Genomic DNA, 18,422 nt, shown 5'->3' with positions numbered 1-18,422 from the left:
TTAGGAATTCAATGCTTCACAGCCATACAAGGATCAGTAAAATCATTGGCAGCTATGTCTCATACATATATGCCAATAGGATGAAGAAATAATTTCTACTAAGGTTCTTTTGAAAACACTTGACTATCAGCATGTTCATTTCATCCAATCAGGGGGTAGCTGGGAATAAATAATCATCATTAAGTCTCTTCCCTTTTTTAGACCCAATAATTTCTACATGTCATTCAACAACTTCATACCCTTCTTGAGAAATGAATCCACTAACGTTTGTGTGTATGCATATGTGTACATTGTCAAATGATTATAATAAAAAAAATTTACATTAGTTTGAATTTCACTTTGTTAAGGGACATAGATAAAGCAAATTTGGCTAAAATGTGAGCAGAAATGTAATGGATAAAAAGAACTACAACATACTTGTACCGCCGTCCAGGTGATATGAAAAGAAGGAGCATCCTTTCCCAAAACTGGTTCCCAGGAAGACTGTCTATGGCCATGAAAGCAAAGTATCCCCAAAGTACTGATGTAGGTATCTTCTTTATTGCAGGCATAGCAAAAATTGATGCTGCCACCATGAGTGACTGTAAGAGATTACTCACTCTCTGCTCATTAACTCGGACAGGCAGGTGAGCATCAATGTGCTTCTCGGGATCAAATGTATCCTTTGCATTTTCACCTTTCATTACCACTTCCTTCAAGTCTTCCAGCTCTTGAACCACTGAAGTAATCTGCAAAACAAGTATTTTAGGGTGCAGGAACCACTTGCATATAGAATTTTGTATGTGGATGAAGTCTTTTGGGGGTGGGGGTATTGAGCCTATACAATCATTATAAACTCAAGAGAGTGTAAACAACTTTCTTGATAAAATAGTAATGACCATCTCAGAGAGGAAAAAATGCTGTTGAAGGAGGGATTCAAAGAAAACATGTTTCTTTCACAAGTTAGTACTAACCGGAGGAAGTATAACTTGACTGTTGTCCATTTCTATGAACACAGATTGCATCTTGCCATAGACTTCAGAGTTGCTAGCATTCTGCCTTATGCTTTCCTTGGCGCTCTCCACCATCTTCCTTCGCATCAACTGCAACTCATGTATTAGTTAAATTACTTGTCTAATCCAGCTCAATTACCAACTATCCCAAGTAAATTCCTATGACTTTCTATAAACCCACCTGCCTTTCAAGAACAGCAAGGCTTTTAGTGTGCATGGGGGACTGTGGAAGGACACCATTCGAAGGAGGTAACCCAAGCAATCCACAAAGCAAAGTCTGCAACCATGTTTTACAAATATAGAGCATAAGTCTTCATAAATTGTACAAATAAAAATAAGTGCCAACACAAATTACTAGTGATACATACCATGAAAGCTAGCAATAAGATATCATAATGATATGCAGAAGGGTTCTTAAGATTGAACTCCTTTTGTTGTGCCATCTGTGAAGCAACACTGTGGTCAAAAAAGTAAAGCCCTGCAATCATCACAGCAGGAATAAAGGCTGCAAAGATGTATGCTGGAGAAACCTTGCCCATGTCCTACAGAAGATATGAATCAATATATTTTGGTGCATACACAGAAAAACACACTCCTATCTTATACTTTCATGGAGGTTATGAGACACACTACAAGAAGAGAGCCTATTAGTGAACGCAAAAAGGGAGGGGGGGGGGGGGGGAAATTACAGGACATAGTTTACCTTTACTACAGTCCAATGGTGTAAAGATGTGGATTCCCAAGCAAGAGGGCTGTAGAGCCTTCTGGGAACACCAGAGGGAACTTTTCCGGGTACACCGAATGACAGAGCTGTCCACACTAGAACCATCAAAGGAACCCCATAGTCTGCAATGAAGCTTCTAAACCACCCTGCATAACATGGTAATAACTTTCAGATTCAACATGTAACCTATTCAATGACTAGGCATAACTTTTGCTTGACAAACCTGTGCCATACCACCATGACCTCGCTTTTCTGCTCTTTAAAGCAGTGTAGAGAAGGCCAAAAGTAAATATGATTCCCAGTAATCCATTTGTGTAAAGCCACTGAAATTGATACTTCACTGACTTTGGGTCCTCAGCTTTGGGAACTTCAAACTCACTTGCCATTCCCTGTCATTCAGAATTTGAGTGTTAAGCAGCATGCTTCTCAAGTAGATGTTGTATACTCCCTAAGTTGATTCATTTCAAGACTGGAGTTACCTTGATAGCCTCTTGTATAAAGAGAACAGCAATCAGCATGCCAAACAGTTCGCCTGCAATCCTCGTAAATTTATTGATGACTGTGCAAGCATTGAATATTGCAAGAAGAAACAGCAAGAGAGCTGTCCAAACACAAACCCTGCATAATTTGTATCAATAATATCAAATTACATAAAATTCATTAAGAGCACATGCTTAAACAAATGATGGTTGATTCCTATTACCATCCAGCCCAAGCCAAGAAGAGTCCGCGTCCCAAATCTTCCCTTCCTTTAGCAAAGTTATACAAATATGTGTACATAATAACAGTTGGTTCTGCAATTCCCAATATTAAAAGAGGTTGTCCTCCAAGAATCGCATGTATGATACCACAAATAGCAGTAGAAGCTAAAGTATCAACGGTGCTCAAGCTACCATCTGAACAGAATAAAATTTCCATTGCTTTCAAACTTATCAAAGAAAATAGGATAGAAAAGATTTTTCATTTAGTCCCCATTTGGTCACCAAGAAAGTGAGGCATAAGAAACAAAAATCAAAACAACAAAAAGCCTTAATATCTTAGTTCATCTTTGCCTTTCTAATAATTTATCAGCGACTGAACAAATCACTGAAGAAAAAGCCTAGATGACTAACCTGTATCTCTGCTTAGTTGCTCACCAAAGGCAATGACAGGCAGAGCAGAAGCAAAGAAGATGTAGGTGGTTGGGGCCAATATCCTAAAATGAGAAATTGATGGAATTAAAAATACAAATCCATGTGACAAATTATAAAGTAGGTGTATAAAAGACAATACAAATCACTCTAATCCAGCCATAAACCTTGTAGCTCAAGTATCACTTTCTAGTGTTTACAACAAAGACATCCAGGGTTTAAACCCTCCCTCCCCCCACCCCCCAGTTGTAACTAATGAATTATCAACAACATAAAATACCCAATTCCAGAACGAAGACCGCTTGTCCAATCTTGTTTGTAACACTGTAATCTTCCTCTGACGTCATTTCCAATACCCCTGAAGGGAGCTCTCAAGTTCTCCATTTTTCTGATTAAGAAAAAAAAAATCCCACAATTTAATATAAAAAAGTCAGAACGCAGGAGTTCAAAATCTTATAATTTTAATGAGAAAATCCCTTTTTTTATTGGCTTAACAGAAACAAAAACATATATGCATTAAAAAAAATATTTCAAAAAAAATCAAAATAAAAGCAAATATCAAATGGCAAATAAATAAAAACCAGCAAACCAAAACAGAACAGAGTGAAAAACTAAAAAAACATGCAGAATAACTTCCATAAAAAATAAAATAATTCCATGCAATGATTATATCAAGCAACAAAATTTTTCTTTGTTGTGAATGAAAAAATCACTCTTGTACTCCTCCAAGTCATTTGACTGGACAACAAGATTTATGAATAGTCTGTTTGGTAGAAGAGAGAACAGGGAAAATGGCAAGACATAAATAAAAGCCTCTTCTTTTCCATCATTCTGCTTTCCAAAACAATCAAAAACTCAACAAAACAGAGAAAGATAACTACTTGTATTAGTCTTGGTTGGGTCAATTTCTTTTCTTTACTTGCTTGCCTTTCTCATCACAATCAACAAAATTTGAAGAAGAAGTAAATAAAAAAAAGAAAGACAAAAGAACTCAAATTGTTATTTCCTTCATTTCCCAGCATTTTCTTGGCAAGCAAACATGTAAATCATTAAACAAAATCTTTTGCATTTATTTTGACATTCATAAATTAAGGAAAAACCCAGATACCATATAAAACCACCATGCACAAAACATGGTTTATACCAAAAAAAAAAAAAAAGGAAAAAGGTAGAGAGATATTACATAAGAAAAAAAAACATTAAATGAGACAAAATAAATAAGCAGCAGCATTCATTCTCAGAAGACTGAACAAACATAATAGTGATATTTACATTGCTGTAGAACTCACCGGAAAACTTGTCAAAGATGAAGAAAGTGTGTCCTCGTGTTCTTGACTTCCTTCCCTTTACCTTGAGTCGCTGTTGCTTTGTTGTTTGTAAGGAAGGGACGAAGAAAGGAGGCAAAGTCCAATGCCTCTTAAACGGAACCCAAGAGTCCGATGTTTATGTGGGGTCCCACTTACTTTCTCTAAGGGAACGAAAGTAAGTGGCTAGCTCCCTCCCTATGTGGTACGCAACTGCATGTGCATCGCTTGAAAGAAAATTCAACGAAAATGAAATGTAGAAGAGTTTCCAAAAAGTTGGGCTTTGGAAATTGCAAAGAGCTTTGAAGAATAACCATTCACAAATAAGGTGAGGATATCCAATGCTAATTTCCATGCGGTGAAAATTAATTTTCTTTAGATAAACGCGTGTTCTAGCTCCTCAACCAATAGACAATATGGGCAAGTTATTGAGACATTGAATTTTCAAATAAGCAGACAAAATAGACAGTAACTATCACAGTTATTACTGGCTGCTTCAAAGTGGCAATTTGGCAAACGAGAATATATGGGATAACGTGGATTCTAATTAATTCAATTGAGAAAGTCTTTTATCGTTTAATCTATAAATTGTTTACATCAAAAATCAATTAATATCTTAGATCAATGATTAAAAATTAAAAAAATAATAAAAAATAATTTTGAAACAAACTGTATAAGTTGGAAATATTATCGTATTTATAATGAAAAAAAAGATGGGTAGTAGTTAGAGATGACTAAGCTCTGGTTGGATCATGTAATAAATAAATAAATAAAGATAATGGAAAGGATATTGAGCAATCTTTTATTGGTCAGCATGATTGGAATTTTAACATTTTTTTTTTTTTTTGGGTGGAAAGGAATTTTAAGTTTTAACATTGAGGAATGTGGATTGTCCATAGAGACAAAAGAAGATGTACGTGATTGAAGCTCAAGTTTGAGTGAAAATGACTGAAGTTTTGGTTTCTTTGCGGTGGCGGCTCTACTTGCAATATATACACTTACCAAAAAAATGTTATATGCTAAATTAACCTATTGTGACTATCCTAATAAAAATTTTGAACACCTTGACTTGAAAATTACAAAAATTTGAGTTCAACAAAAATAAGAGTAGTGCTACTACATTCACAATATTTTTACAATAATTTTACAACAAATCTAATGTAGTAAGCTACTACTGATTCAAATTTTAGGCCAAATACTAATATTATTTTTTTACCCACCAATAACAACTTTTTGTATAAGATTTATTGTAAAAATATTGTGAACGTAGCATTACTCCAAAATTAATTCTGCCTCCAAATATAATTCTTAATCCCTTTTTTTTTTTAAAGCTTAAATAACAACAATAAATATTAGCTCAAATAATAACAAACATAAACAAAACAAAAACAAGACAAGACCAAACAACAACAAATGAAAAAATTATTCAACAAAAAGCCTAATATAAAACAAAAAGATAAAATTTGTAATTCGTTCAATCTATTCAATAAAAATAATTTCTATTTTCATTTTTCCTTAAAAAATTATACCAATAAAAATATTGTGGTAATTTAAATTTTTTAGTCATCACCCAAAAAAATTTCTAAAGCCGCGGCTGTTTCTTTGGTCAATGGTTGGTCTGATTTGGGCAAAAAATTAATTTGGCAAGTCGACATTGGATTTGGACCTTTGCGATATCGTTCTCTGGCAAAACTATTGGCCCTTATTTATTTATTTTTTAATGGGCGTTCATTTAAGTATCTGGCATATTACAAAACACAACACAAGGTTTCAAAGAAACACAACACGTGATGGACCAACCAATAGCCAGACGAAAAATAGATACATCTAGCAAGAAGTGTTTTTTTTCTTTGGTGAAATACAGCTACGCAAACCTACAAATCCACACGCACACGCCAAAAAAAAAGTTTTAAAATTGGTGTAAACAAAAAAAAAAAACAAAAAATTATACTCACAACTTCACTTTTTAACTTTATGAAATGTATCTCTGTTGGATAATCTTAAAATCACTTAGTAAAAAAGAATAAAAAAATTTACATGACATTGGTCCGAACTACAATCTAAAAAGGGAAAAATTTTGGTACTAGATGCGATCTATGAAAAGAAAGAATGCAATGCTTCATTTACTAGTTACACTAGAAAGAAAGCAAACTTACAATGCTTCATTTACTAGTTACAATCTAGAAAGAAAGCAAACTTATATTAACATGGAATCCGTTTATAAACCCAAGATTTAAGTTCAAAAACTAGGTTATAGAATGGATCTAGGCCTTTAAAACCAAACCATGTTAATTCTCTCTCTCTCTCTCTCTCTCTCTCTCTCGTTTCACATCGTTCATATGGATAATTAGACCTCCTTTTGTTTCCAATGAAAATGTTCAAGGTTCAAATCTCTTTTCCTCCGTTGTAATTATTATTATATAATCTCTTTTTATGTTTCTTTGCTTTAGGTCAGAAGTCCTATTAATTGTGTAATCTAGCTAATCGATATGTAACGTAATATTGCATACGCACTACGCAACAATGAACCTTGTGTATGAAACATTATAATTCTTTTATAAATATTTTAACATTTTTCTACCTTTTTGGCTGATACTTACTCTTTTTAACATTCTCATTGACAACTAAAGGTTTAAATCGTTGGGGGTACAAAATAAGGTGTTTATATATAGTTAGTCATGTGGGCCAAATCACATTAAAACTTTGATTTGTGTCTCTCTTTGTGTCTACTTTCTCACAAAATTGACCTCAAAATTTCATCTTAAATTGGAGGGGTTTGTTAGAAATATTTGTATAGGTTTATTGTGCAAACCTAACTAGTGGTACACTTTAAGATTAGTATCTGAATATTTCAGAGCCAAGCTAATTGGCGCATTGGATAATATAAATCTATACTTGGATGTAGGCCTTCAAGGCCGAACCATGCTAATGATCTCTCTCTCTGAATATTTCAGAGCCAAGCTAATTGGCGCATTGGATAATATAGATCTATACTTGGATGTAGGCCTTCAAGGCCGAACCATGCTAATGATCTCTCTCTCTCTCTCTCTCTCTGAGAGAGATAATTAGGCAAACAAATTGCACTGTACAAGTGAGATTATTATTGTGAGAATTGTTACTTTCGAAGTCCATATATATCATTGAATAACTGTAGCCTGTACATTTAAGTGGCCAAACTCTCACTTTCTCCCAAAAAAAAAAAAAAAGTGGCCAAACTCTCTATTAGAAGTAAAGCCCAAGTTGTGGGGCTAAGTTAATTCTAGTAAGGTGTTGCTAATTTGTATCCTTCCCAACTTCCAAGCAAGCTTGCAGTCAAATTGGTGATAGTCATTTGCCTTGAGCATCTCTTTAAAGCAAAGTTCATAAAAAATGACAGGTTTATAAGAACTCAGGCTTGAAAATTGTTGAACCCTATTAAGGAAAAAAATGTAATGACTAATAATGAGCACAATCACGTGCAACAAGGATATGGAAAATGTGGTGTGATGATTTCTAAGCGATAGAAAATAGCTTAGAATAACAATATTACGTTTGTTCTCCTCAACCAATGGAGCCAATTAGGGCACCAAGTGTGAGAGTTTCTTAGCCACACCAAATTTAAGAACAAACAAGAAAGCAAGATTTTAAACATCACACACTATTGATGGATTAGTGTTATCGCAACTTGGCAAGAAGAGGAACATATTCATGGAGCCATCAAAATTTATAATCGTGACTTGTGCAAGGCTCCAAACGAACACTAGCTAAAGTATGTTATATATACTGTCAAGAAAACTGGCAAAAAAAGACTGACATGGGGCTTTCAATATCTTTTTCTTTGGACTTGGACTGCTTTGTGTGAAGAGATATTCGGATCACATTGCAGAAGTCTCCAAGTACACACATGAATCGCCCTATTCTTATTGCCATAGAATTGGATTTGGCCCCCCACATACCTTTTTATGGTGTGCGAGTGAACACATATGTTGCAATTCAGGTGGCAAAGTGCCTGGCTTGGTAACCAAGTAAACAAAATATGATAAGATTTAAACCACAACCAACAATTAACATGGTTGTTGAGTTGTCACTTGTGATTATGTTATCATATATATAAATCAATCTATGAATTGGAATGTATAGTGTGACCTTCTCGCACATTACACCCTATATATAACTGTAATTTTCTAAATATAAATCATCTTGCTCACATTTGTGCTCCACTAAGATTTGTATTATAATCTTTTTATCTGCACTCCTTCGTAATAGGAAATACTCATTGATAACAATTGAATTCAATAATTAAGTAACATCATTTAAAGCAAATACTTAAGCTACAAGAAATAAATTACTGATTTTTTGTGTGGGGAATCATTGCCCTTTAAATTAATTGGGATCTTTGAAAAACTTTTTTTTTTTTTTTTTTTTGAGAATGAAGACTACTAATTTATTGAAAAAATCAACCGGGATCAGCAAAAAGTACATCATAGAGGTGTGGTGGCATGTCCTCCACCCACACCGACAAACCTCTAACATGTCTAGCATATTTAGCTAGGTTATGGGCTACTCTATTACCGCTTCTACGAATATGAGAAAAAGCAATACATTTGCTGGTAACTAGAGTGGATTTTGCAGATTCAAGAAGATGACCATAAGTTGTCAATGAAGCTTCTGGGCTACGAAGGGTGTTTATTACTGCTTCTGAATCTCCTTCAAGTATAAACTCATTAATACCAAGTTCTTGTGCGAAGGTAATCGCTCTCGCAGCAGCCATGGCTTCCACAATGACTGGTGCAGATGGCAGTGAGGCTTGTTCAGACAGTGAGGCAATGGCGTTTCCATGAGAGTCATGGACAACCACACCCAAACCAGCTTTGCCCAACTCCGGAAAAATGGCTCCGTCGAAGTTCAATTTCACACAATTATCCGGAGGAGGACGCCACTGAATATGCTGCTGAGTTCTCGTGTTCGCTACATGATTGATGAGGGATTGTTGGCTCCTTTGGAACATTTCAAGGACCTGCATTGCTTGTTGAAAAACCTGGGCTTTGGGAAGGGCGTTGGAGTTTACTCGGAGTTGGTTCCGCCTGTGCCATACCGTCCACATCACCATAGCCATGAGTTTCGTGTTCATCCTCCTTTCGTGCGTCACCTTGACTAGTTCCGTGATGTTTGAGATGCCCAGTTGGTCACGGTCTTCAAAACCTGGAGTGTTATCCCAAATTTCGTCCAGATTGGAACAATTCCAAAGTGCATGGGCAGCTGTTTCAGACTCCACTCCACATTGTTCACATCTATCTTCATTTAGGATCTTCCTTTTCAACAGATTGTGCTTTGCTGGAATGGCTTCTTTGCAGACCCGCCACATGAAATTTCGTACTTTATTTGGAACATTGAGCCCCCAAATCAGCTTCCAAACCTCATTTTGCTGCTGCGGATTACTTGCATGAACCAACATAGAGTTTAGTTTGGCTAGGAACTTGGAACCCGAGTTTACCGTATAGTTACCTGAGGGGGTGAAAGGCCAAATGATTTTGTCCTCCACTGGGGTACGGCTCAGTGGGATGCTGAGAACCAATGCAGCTTCTTCAAGTGACAATAAGCCATGCACTAAATTTGCATCCCAAGTTCTTATACTCGGATTAATGAGTTCAGAAACTCTACCATCTTCAAAGCCTGGAACAATGTCTGAAAGGACCCTTGGGTGCTCCTGTGATGGTAACCAAGCGTCATTCCAAATACTAATATTTTCTCCATTCCCAACCCTCCATCTTGCACCCTTCAGTAGGACATCTCTTCCTTTTAATATGCTATGCCAAGCATGTGAGCCAGAGCTAGAGTCTTGAGCTTCCCATATACTACAGTTTGGAAAGAACTTCATTTTAAAGACTCTATAGAATAGAGAATCCTTATTATGAAGTAATCTCCAAGCCTGTTTGGCCAAGAGAGCATCGTTGAAATTGGCTAGATCTTTGAAACCCATTCCGCCTTCATTTTTTGGGAGACAAAGTGTGTCCCATCTCACCCAATGGATTTTTCTTCGTTCTCCTTTCTGCCCCCACCAAAACCTTCTTATTAAGCTTTCAATTTCAGAACAAAGTCCAACTGGGAGTTTGAAGCAGCTCATTGTGTAGGTTGGGATAGCCTGAACAACGGCCTTGATAAGAATCTCCCTTCCAGCTTGTGAAAGAAGCTTCTCCTTCCACCCCTGCAGTTTTTTCCATACCCTTTCCTTTATATAATTGAAGCTTGCTTTTTTGTTTCTACCCACCAGTGAAGGTAACCCCAAATATTTTTCGTACTGAATGATTTCAGGAATTCCCAATGCCAATTTAATTTGATCTCTAGACTCAACCTTCGTAGATTTACTAAAAAAGATTGTCGTCTTGCTACGGTTAATTCGTTGACCTGAGCATTTCCCATATACATCCAGAATATCCAAAACTCTTTGGCACTCCTCGTTGGTGGCCCTGCAAAACAGCAAGCTATCATCTGCAAACAAAAGGTGGGTTAGACGTGGACTATTTCTACAAAGAGAGTAACCCTTAATATGTCCTTGGTGAGCTGCTTGGAGAAGAAGCCCATTAAGACCTTCAGTACAAAGTAAGAATAGAAAGGGGGATAAGGGGTCGCCCTGTCTGATGCCTCTTGTTGGTGTGATCATGCCTTTAGGTTCCCCATTCACCAGTATTGAATAGGTCACCGTCTTGACACATAACATCATGAGTTTGATCCAGTGATCTGTGAACCCCATTTTAACCATGACAGATTCTAAGTACCCCCACTCCACTCTATCATATGCTTTACTCATGTCCAGCTTAATGGCCATGTAACCTTCCTTCCCTGAGTGTCTCTGCATACTGTGTAAAGACTCAAAAGCTACAAGAATATTGTCAGAAATAAGACGACTCTTAGTGAAAGCACTTTGATTCTCAGTGATAATATTAGGCAAAATTTTCTTAAGTCTATTAGTTAGAACTTTAGAGAAAATTTTATACAAAACATTGCATAAGCTTATGGGTCTAAATTCAGATGCAAATTCGGGATTCTTCTTTTTTGGAATGAGTGTGATAAAGGTGTGATTGAGGTGTTCAGGTAGAGAGGCAGAATTAAGGTAATGCAACACAGTGTTAGATATATCATCACCAATTAAATTCCAGTAGTGTTGATAAAAGAGAGGAGGCATACCGTCCGGCCCAGGGGCCTTAAGTGGGGCCATTTGGTTAATGGCTTGCTTTACCTCCATATGAGTGAATTCAGAGGAGAGCTTGGAGTTCATTTCCTCAGTAATCACTGTCTAAATTGAGTCTGTAGCTGAGTCACAAACTTGCTGGTTTTCTGAACTGAGGAGATTCTGGTAGTATTGCACTAGACATTCCGCTATCCCCTCATTTTCCTCAAACACATGGCCATTGGAGTCCTTCAGCTTCCGGATTAGATTTTTCCTCTTCCTTTGTGAAGCTTGGCTGTGAAAGAACTATAAGTTTCTATCTCCAAATTTTGCCCACAAGACTTTGGACCTCTGGAACCAAAGTCTATTTTCCTTGTCAACTAACTCAGCAATTTCCTTCTTCAATTCTCTGACCTGTTGATTATTTCCGGATCTCATGGCTACTTTTTCAGCATCTTTTAACTCCTTTCTCTTTCGACTTAACACCACTCTAACATTGCCAAAGCAATTCCGATTCCAAACTCTTAATTCTTTACCACATTTGTCAATTTTACGAATGACATGATCCTGCACATCTCCATCTTCCCTAGAAAGCCACACCGCTTCTACAACCTCTGAGCACCCACGGTCTGAGAGCCACATTTCTTCAAACCTAAATGGTTTAGAGAATGTAGGAATATCTAAACCATCCAAGGTGATCCATAGTGGTAAGTGATCTGAAGAGTCTGAATGCAGGTGATGTACTTTTGAACCTGAGAATTTCATGAACCAATCGTGGTTGGCCAGACCTCGATCCAATCTTTCCCACAGTGAGTGACCATCTGCAAAATGCTTTCTCCAAGTGAATTGATCGCCTACATACCCAAGATCAAGGAATCCACACTCATCTATGACATCCCTAAAAAGTTGCATCTGAGCTTGGCTTCTATTGTTACCCCCCAATTTTTCTGAGTGTCTGGTGATTTCATTAAAGTCTCCAGCGCATAGCCAAGGGAGGTTGTGTTTTGTGTTGAGTAGTCGGAGTTTATTCCAGGCTTCAATTCTCATGTGAGTTGCTGGTTCTCCATAAAAACCTGTGAATCTCCATGCTTCATCATTGCCTTTGTTGATAATTGAATCTATATGATGTTTGGAGAATGAATCTACGTGTACATCCGTGGAATTCTTCCAGTATAGAGCCAAACCCCCACCACCTCTATGATTTCTTTCCACGTAAAACAAATTATCAAACTTGATATTCCTTTGGACTTCTTTTAGCCTAGCTTCGTCCGCCCATGTTTCGGCTAAAAACACGACGGAGGGATCTTTAGCCCGAATCAAAACTTCAAGCTCCTTCCCTGTACGTAGGTTCCCAAGCCCGTGACAGTTCCATACTAAGAGACTCATTGTGCCTGGCGGGGCTGCTGAGCAGCCTCCACCATTTTATTTTGTTGACAATCTTCCTTTGAAACCTGTATCTTTTTGCAAGGTAACTCGGGAAGAACTTCCAACTCCTCGTCTCTGTTTCTTTTTGTGGCCGTGGGTTCTTGAGTAAATTCAATTTCCATAGAGCTATCACGTGCTAGCCTTTTCCAAGATCGCAAAGTTCTGTTGGCTGCCACGTGAGGAGCTTGTTTCTGATTTATTTGGGTGTGATCTGGCATAGAGGGTGTTACCGTGGCATCATTGCTTGCTAATACTTGAGTAGTATCAATTGAAGTGGAGGCCACGTGATTTTCACAACTGTCAACAGTCCCAAGAGCAACGTCTATTTCCTGTATCTGCGCATCAAAGTCAATTGAATCAGTATGGTAAGTGTATAATGCAGATTTGGACGTTATTACCTCATTTATTGGAATGCGACTTTTCTGGGATTCTGGCAAGGATTGCGCCCCTGTTTTACTTGTTTTCGTAACGGGTACCTGAAGCCGATTCACGCCGTTATTCTCGCCGGGATCGGATCTTACCGTACTCGTTCCGGTTGGTCGAACCTCCGTGTTAGTTGTCGTTGTTGTTTGCTTTGATGCTCCTCCCAGTCCGTCGCCCATACCAGAGACAACGGTGAAAGAAGTTTTCCCTGGGTTAAAAGGCGTCGCTCTCAACCACGGTCCGTACTCCGTAGGTTCTGTGTTCCTTGAATCTTTCCTTGCTAACCAGAGGTCACAGTCCTTCCCATCATGAGAAATCAGACCACACCAGTAACAAAAGTTTGGAAGCTTTTCATACTTAAATGAAATCCATTGTTCAGTGTTATCATCCAATGCGACTCTTCGACCCCAGCAGAGAGGCTTTGAAACATCGATTTCCACATGAACACGTAGAAAATCACCCCCCACCAACTCATTTGGGTTCGTACATGGTGTTACCTGACCGAGAGATTCTCCTAATTCAATTGCCGTCTCTGGGTCCAACATACTTATCGGTAAACCGTATATTTGCACCCAAAATTTCAGTTTAGTGAATCTTAGGTATCTCGGCGGTGTGGAACCATCAAACCTCTGAAGAAGGACTGCGTGTTTATCGAAAGTCCAGGGTTCATTGGCAAGAACCCATTCTGCATCTGCTTCGAGTTCAAAGACGAATAATAGAATGTGATCTCCGGCTTCACGAACTTTGAAATCTTTTTTGGCTCTCCATAGAGGTTTGAACGTGCGACCTATGGCTTCCACGTTGAGAGCTCTTTTTGTGAGGAACTTAGCAGCCAAAATATACTCCTTTCTTCGTATATTTTTGGATCTTGATAGACTAAGCTTAACATCTTCTTCTTCTGTCAGTGATAATTTTTTCCAGTCGTAAAGGATTTCGTCCATGAGGTTTAGCAATAATGGAAGAGTGAGAATAAAGAAAGTAGACCACACGTAAAAGAGAACGGAGGTCAAGGATCCCTACTGCTATGGAGGATTCAGCAGAGGGGAGGGTTTATCATTCCGGGGAAGATAAGGTAGGTTCTACGCTCTAGTGTCTCAGGGAGAAACTAGGGCGAGAAAAATTCATTAAGTTATTATTAGTTTTGAGAATTCTTTGAAAAACTTAATACTAAGAAGGAAAAAAAAAAAAAAAATATATATATATATATATATTGAAGCACACCTATGACCTATTTGAATTGAGGGAGGAGAAGGGAAAGTGGAGTAGAATTAACTAAAAATTAGGCTAATTTTCAATCAATTCTACTCTACTCCTCTCTACTTTCCGTCCTTCTTCCTTAATCCAAACGGATCACTAATTTCCTACTGTTTCATTCATATAGTCTCTAAGACTGATAAACATGTTCTCAAGGCTGATTTTTTACCAAGTTCGTGTTTTGCTGTACAACTCTTTTAATAGACGTAAAATGCAAAGATAAATGGCTCATATCTTTTCCTTTCCTAATGGTGGATTCCATATTTCCAAGGATCAGCAAGCAAACATTGAAGATAAAATCAAGCACAAAGTCCAAAATTTAGGGAAAAAAAAAGTCTTAATGGGCTAAAATAAGAGGATTCGTTGAAGAAAAAATATATATATTTAATAAAAGTGTACAAAAGACTGGGGAACTTTGCCCATCTACACACTGGGCCTAATGCTTCCCACCTTCTCATACAAAAGGGCCCAGCGGGCCAAATAATGGGATAATCCATGAGCCTCTCTGAAAACATGATTTACAAACAAAAGGGGAAGGACACGACAATCTCTCCGATAATAATGCTCTTAATTGGATCAGTTGGAAATAAACTTTTTTTTTTTTTTTTTTTTTGAGGAAGAGTTAGAAATAAACTAAAGTGGAACACTTCAATTTTTAAACTAGTTGAACTAGACCTATCTAGATGATAACACATGTCCAACAATGGACACATGACATTATCCGGATGGGTCCAGTATAACTGGATTCTAGACTCAATTTTTATCATTAATAATATACTAGATTGAATAAAGCTTAATGCTTAAGCCAATTGTTAAATAAAAGCAAATTAACGAGTTTTGATTTAGTTTCATCAATAAAAACATTAAATTAAAACAACTAAAGAAGCAACCTCTTTACTTTGGTCACTAAAATCTCAATATCTTCCTGCATTGCTTCTGTGCACATTGAATCCAAAGCCCCTTACAACTTCAAGACACAGTTTTCTAATAATAAATTTCTTTTTATTTTTTGTTTGGTCTCACACTTGTAGACAAAATCAAATAAAGAACAAAAGCAGCATTGCACCAAAGGAAGCATGTAAACAAGAAGTTCCTGCCAATTTGGATTAGAATCTAGAAAACTTAAAAATTTTCAGATTTATTTAGCATTTTAAAGTAAAGTACCATGGAATTGGAATACTATAAATGGTGCCCCTTGCACTCTTTACCTTTGAGCAGTGATTTGAGTGAAACTGAATGAAACCAACGAATGAATCTTTGTTCTCCTCCCCCAAATGGCTCTTGCTTACCAAGTTTTTACATTTTCATTGACACTCTTTCCACATTCTTCTTGAGAGATTTGTAAGTAACACAATAAAATATTAGCTTTACTAAAATAATTCCCTAAAGAGCCAAGGGGCTTGATAGCTAATAAAAGAGCTGGTATTTATTTATCTTTTCTTCAATCATATTTTTCAATATATGCCACATCTTATCTTAGGTTCAATGTCAGATTAGATTTTGAGTTCAGATTCTTTTCGTGTGACTTATGGTAGTATGGTACTGACAATTTGATAAACTTTCTTCTTGCAACGAAAAATTTACAATGTACTAAGATAATTATGTTTTGATAATTCACCCATCAATTCATTGATATTATTTTTAGGCTAAATTGCAAACAGAACCCTTAAAATTTGGAAGTGTTTAGATTTTACATTTTGAAGTTTTAGAATTTAAGGGTATAAAATCCAAACAACTTCAAATTTTAAGGGTTAAATTCTAAATTCTGAAATTTCAAGGTGTAAAATCTAAACATCCTATGTGGGTCCTTTTTGAACGATGCCCAAGCCCAAGTAGAAACAAGGACCCCAGGCCTTTTACTTGTTGTTTTAAGGGACTGGGCTTGCTTCACCGTAGCTAAATGGGCTGATTACGAACTAGATGGTGCACAGAACATGAATCCTACAACACATACATGCTAGCAAACAAAAAAAAATATGTATCGAACAGCAAGAAATAGTAAAGGGGCAATGTGGTAGAGAAAAACAAAATAATACGTTTGGGGGGGCCTTAAGACAATGTGAAATATTCCATTACTTTCTTAATTGTGTAATACATTATGCTCACTAGGACGTGTTACAAGGTCCAAATAAGTTCAAAAATCACAGACTTAGATGGCTCTTCAGGCCTCTAAGGCTTGCAAAGTTTGAATTCCTTTGAATCTGATTGTGTTCTCTAATGGCTATTTGAGGATACCGGGTGATAGTACCCTCTTTCTCTTTCTTTTTTTGAATTCTAACAGAGTTTTCTCAATGATTCTATTCTAATTCACTGTTGCTGAATGACCTTCACTACTGGCTGCTTCCCCTTTTTATAGTGTCATCCTAAGGTTCTCGGGGTACTATTGATTCCCTCCATTTGCTCCCCTGGGTACCAGAACCAATGTTGTGTCAGCAACATTGGTGGCTGGCCCCTTCCTCATTCCTCATTATTTTCTTCTTTTGGAGTTTCTTCCTCAAAAGCCTTCTGCGGCCTTTCTGTTCTGGTATGTCTTAAAGAGCTGGCCTTAGGTCTTTCTCCTTTCAAGGTTTCTAGTTCCCACTAGGAATGGCAATGGGTCGGGTTCAGACCGGGTTTTTTATACTCGTACCCGACCCGCGGGCCACGATCCACAGCCCGAACCCAACCCGTTTATTAAACGGATTTTTTTTTTCCGGGACCTAGACCCGCCCCGCCCAACCAGCCACTTCAAGGCCCAATCTTCAACCCCTAACAGTGGCCCAATCAATTAAAAAAATATATTTGTTTTCTAGAGAAAAAATGAAACACAGTAGCAGTGCAGCACAAACAACAAATCCAAATAAATCTCAAATCAAATCCACCATACCCATTCAAATTTCCTATTCACAAAAATCAAATACATTTGAAATCAAAATCTAAAACAAGTACATGCAAGGAACATCAAATCTTAACAACAAAATCTAAATCCCTAAACCCACAGGTTAAACAAAGAGAATCTAATCCCCAAGCCCACTAATCAAATAAAGAAAAAATGGAAGAAGAACATCAAAAACCATTGTCGTAAATCACTGTGGTTGTGGTCGTTGGCTTCAGTTATCAATAAACTCGGTGCATAGTAAATATAGGGAGCAAAATTGAACGAAACTTGGTGAGATCGGAGAGGCTTTGCGGCGAGAATCTTAGATTTTCTTCTTCATGTTCTTCAGCAAAGAGAGGCTAGAGCATGAGAGAGGGGCGGCTGACAAAGCTTGGGACGGCGACGAGAGTTGGACCGGCAGTGAGAGGTTAAGTAGTTGGCCGAAGGTGAGATTGAGAGTGAGTGAGATTGTGATTTGTGAGTGAGTGAGTGAGATTGTGATTTATGAGTGAGATTGTGTGAGTGAGAATGGTGGGCTGTGTGAGCTGAAATGAAATGAGGAATAGAAATTTTAGGGTTTATAACAATATATATATATATATATGTGTGTGTGTGTGTGTGTGTGTGTGTGTGTGTGTGTGAGGGTATTTTAGTAATTATATATAACCGGGTCGGGTCGGGTCTGGGTTTGGGCCAAGTTTTCATAAAAACCCGAACCCGACCTAAACCCGGTTCGAGTTTTTTTATTTTATTTTTTTTAACCGAAACCCGACCCTATTCCTTATCGGGCCGGGTAAAACCCGACCCATTAAGGTTGAGCTAGGCCAAATACCTGCTGGTCGAGCAGAAATTGCCATCCCTAGTTCCCACCTTTTCAAACTCAACTTTTGGCTGTCTTTCCCTTTGTCATTTTTCCCAAGTGAGCTAATTCTTTCTTGCTAGGTTGAAAGATTCTCAGTCATCTCCCTTCATGGTTCTTTTTTCTGGGTTCCCCGAGGTACCAGCCCCTTGTTCATGAATTGTTGGTTCCTAAGCCTTCTGATTCCTTTCTGCATCATTGGGTGGCTAATAGGAACATATTTGTTCTCGTTCCTTGTGTTTTTTGGCATCCCCTTTGAACTGTCTTAGTCTAACCTTGGTTTTGCTGCACATCCCGAGGATCCTGA

At 37.5% G+C, this 18,422-nt stretch overlaps 2 protein-coding genes across 4 annotated transcripts; both read right to left on the bottom strand.

Annotated features, from left to right (window-relative positions):
• Window positions 1-302: 302 nt before the first annotated feature.
• On the bottom strand, window positions 303-4,243 carry LOC115992990 (boron transporter 4-like). Of its 3 annotated transcripts, none has more exons than XM_031117253.1 (11): window positions 4,136-4,243; window positions 3,127-3,234; window positions 2,829-2,911; window positions 2,420-2,612; window positions 2,196-2,334; window positions 1,940-2,105; window positions 1,696-1,862; window positions 1,361-1,534; window positions 1,174-1,269; window positions 954-1,082; window positions 303-728 (listed from the first exon to the last, which is right to left on the bottom strand). In XM_031117253.1, the coding sequence occupies exons 2-11, from the start codon at window positions 3,228-3,230 to the stop codon at window positions 318-320; spliced, it is 1,662 nt and encodes a 553-aa protein (XP_030973113.1). In that variant the 5' UTR covers window positions 3,231-3,234; window positions 4,136-4,243; the 3' UTR covers window positions 303-317. The 3 variants fall into 3 exon arrangements, with proteins under 3 accessions (XP_030973113.1, XP_030973115.1, XP_030973114.1); XM_031117255.1 differs by having other exon boundaries at window positions 1,361-1,435; XM_031117254.1 differs by having other exon boundaries at window positions 4,119-4,225.
• Window positions 4,244-11,603: 7,360 nt separating this feature from the next.
• LOC115990270 lies at window positions 11,604-12,683 on the bottom strand. The gene has a single exon (XM_031114118.1). It carries the CDS (start codon window positions 12,681-12,683, stop codon window positions 11,604-11,606), a length of 1,080 nt encoding a protein of 359 aa, XP_030969978.1.
• Window positions 12,684-18,422: the final 5,739 nt, after the last annotated feature.

Source organism: Quercus lobata, chromosome 5 (genome assembly GCF_001633185.2).
Source record: "Quercus lobata isolate SW786 chromosome 5, ValleyOak3.0 Primary Assembly, whole genome shotgun sequence".
NCBI classification, from domain to species: domain Eukaryota; kingdom Viridiplantae; phylum Streptophyta; class Magnoliopsida; order Fagales; family Fagaceae; genus Quercus; species Quercus lobata.
The sequence above is the reverse complement of the archived record's forward strand: the minus strand, read 5'-3'. Positions and strand labels throughout refer to the sequence as shown.

Bases quoted from the DNA above. Each gene is read 5' to 3' on its own strand.
- LOC115992990 (XM_031117253.1), bottom strand. From the start codon at position 3,230: ATGGAGAACTTGAGAGCTCCCTTCAGGGGTATTGGAAATGACGTCAGA. The intron at 2,335-2,419 runs GTAATAGGAATC...CAAATTATGCAG, and splicing joins TTCTTGGCTTGGGCTGGATG to GGTTTGTGTTTGGACAGCTC. The intron at 729-953 runs GTTAGTACTAAC...CTTGTTTTGCAG, and splicing joins GTCAAGTTATACTTCCTCCG to ATTACTTCAGTGGTTCAAGA.
- LOC115990270 (XM_031114118.1), bottom strand. From the start codon at position 12,683: ATGAGTCTCTTAGTATGGAACTGTCACGGGCTTGGGAACCTACGTACA.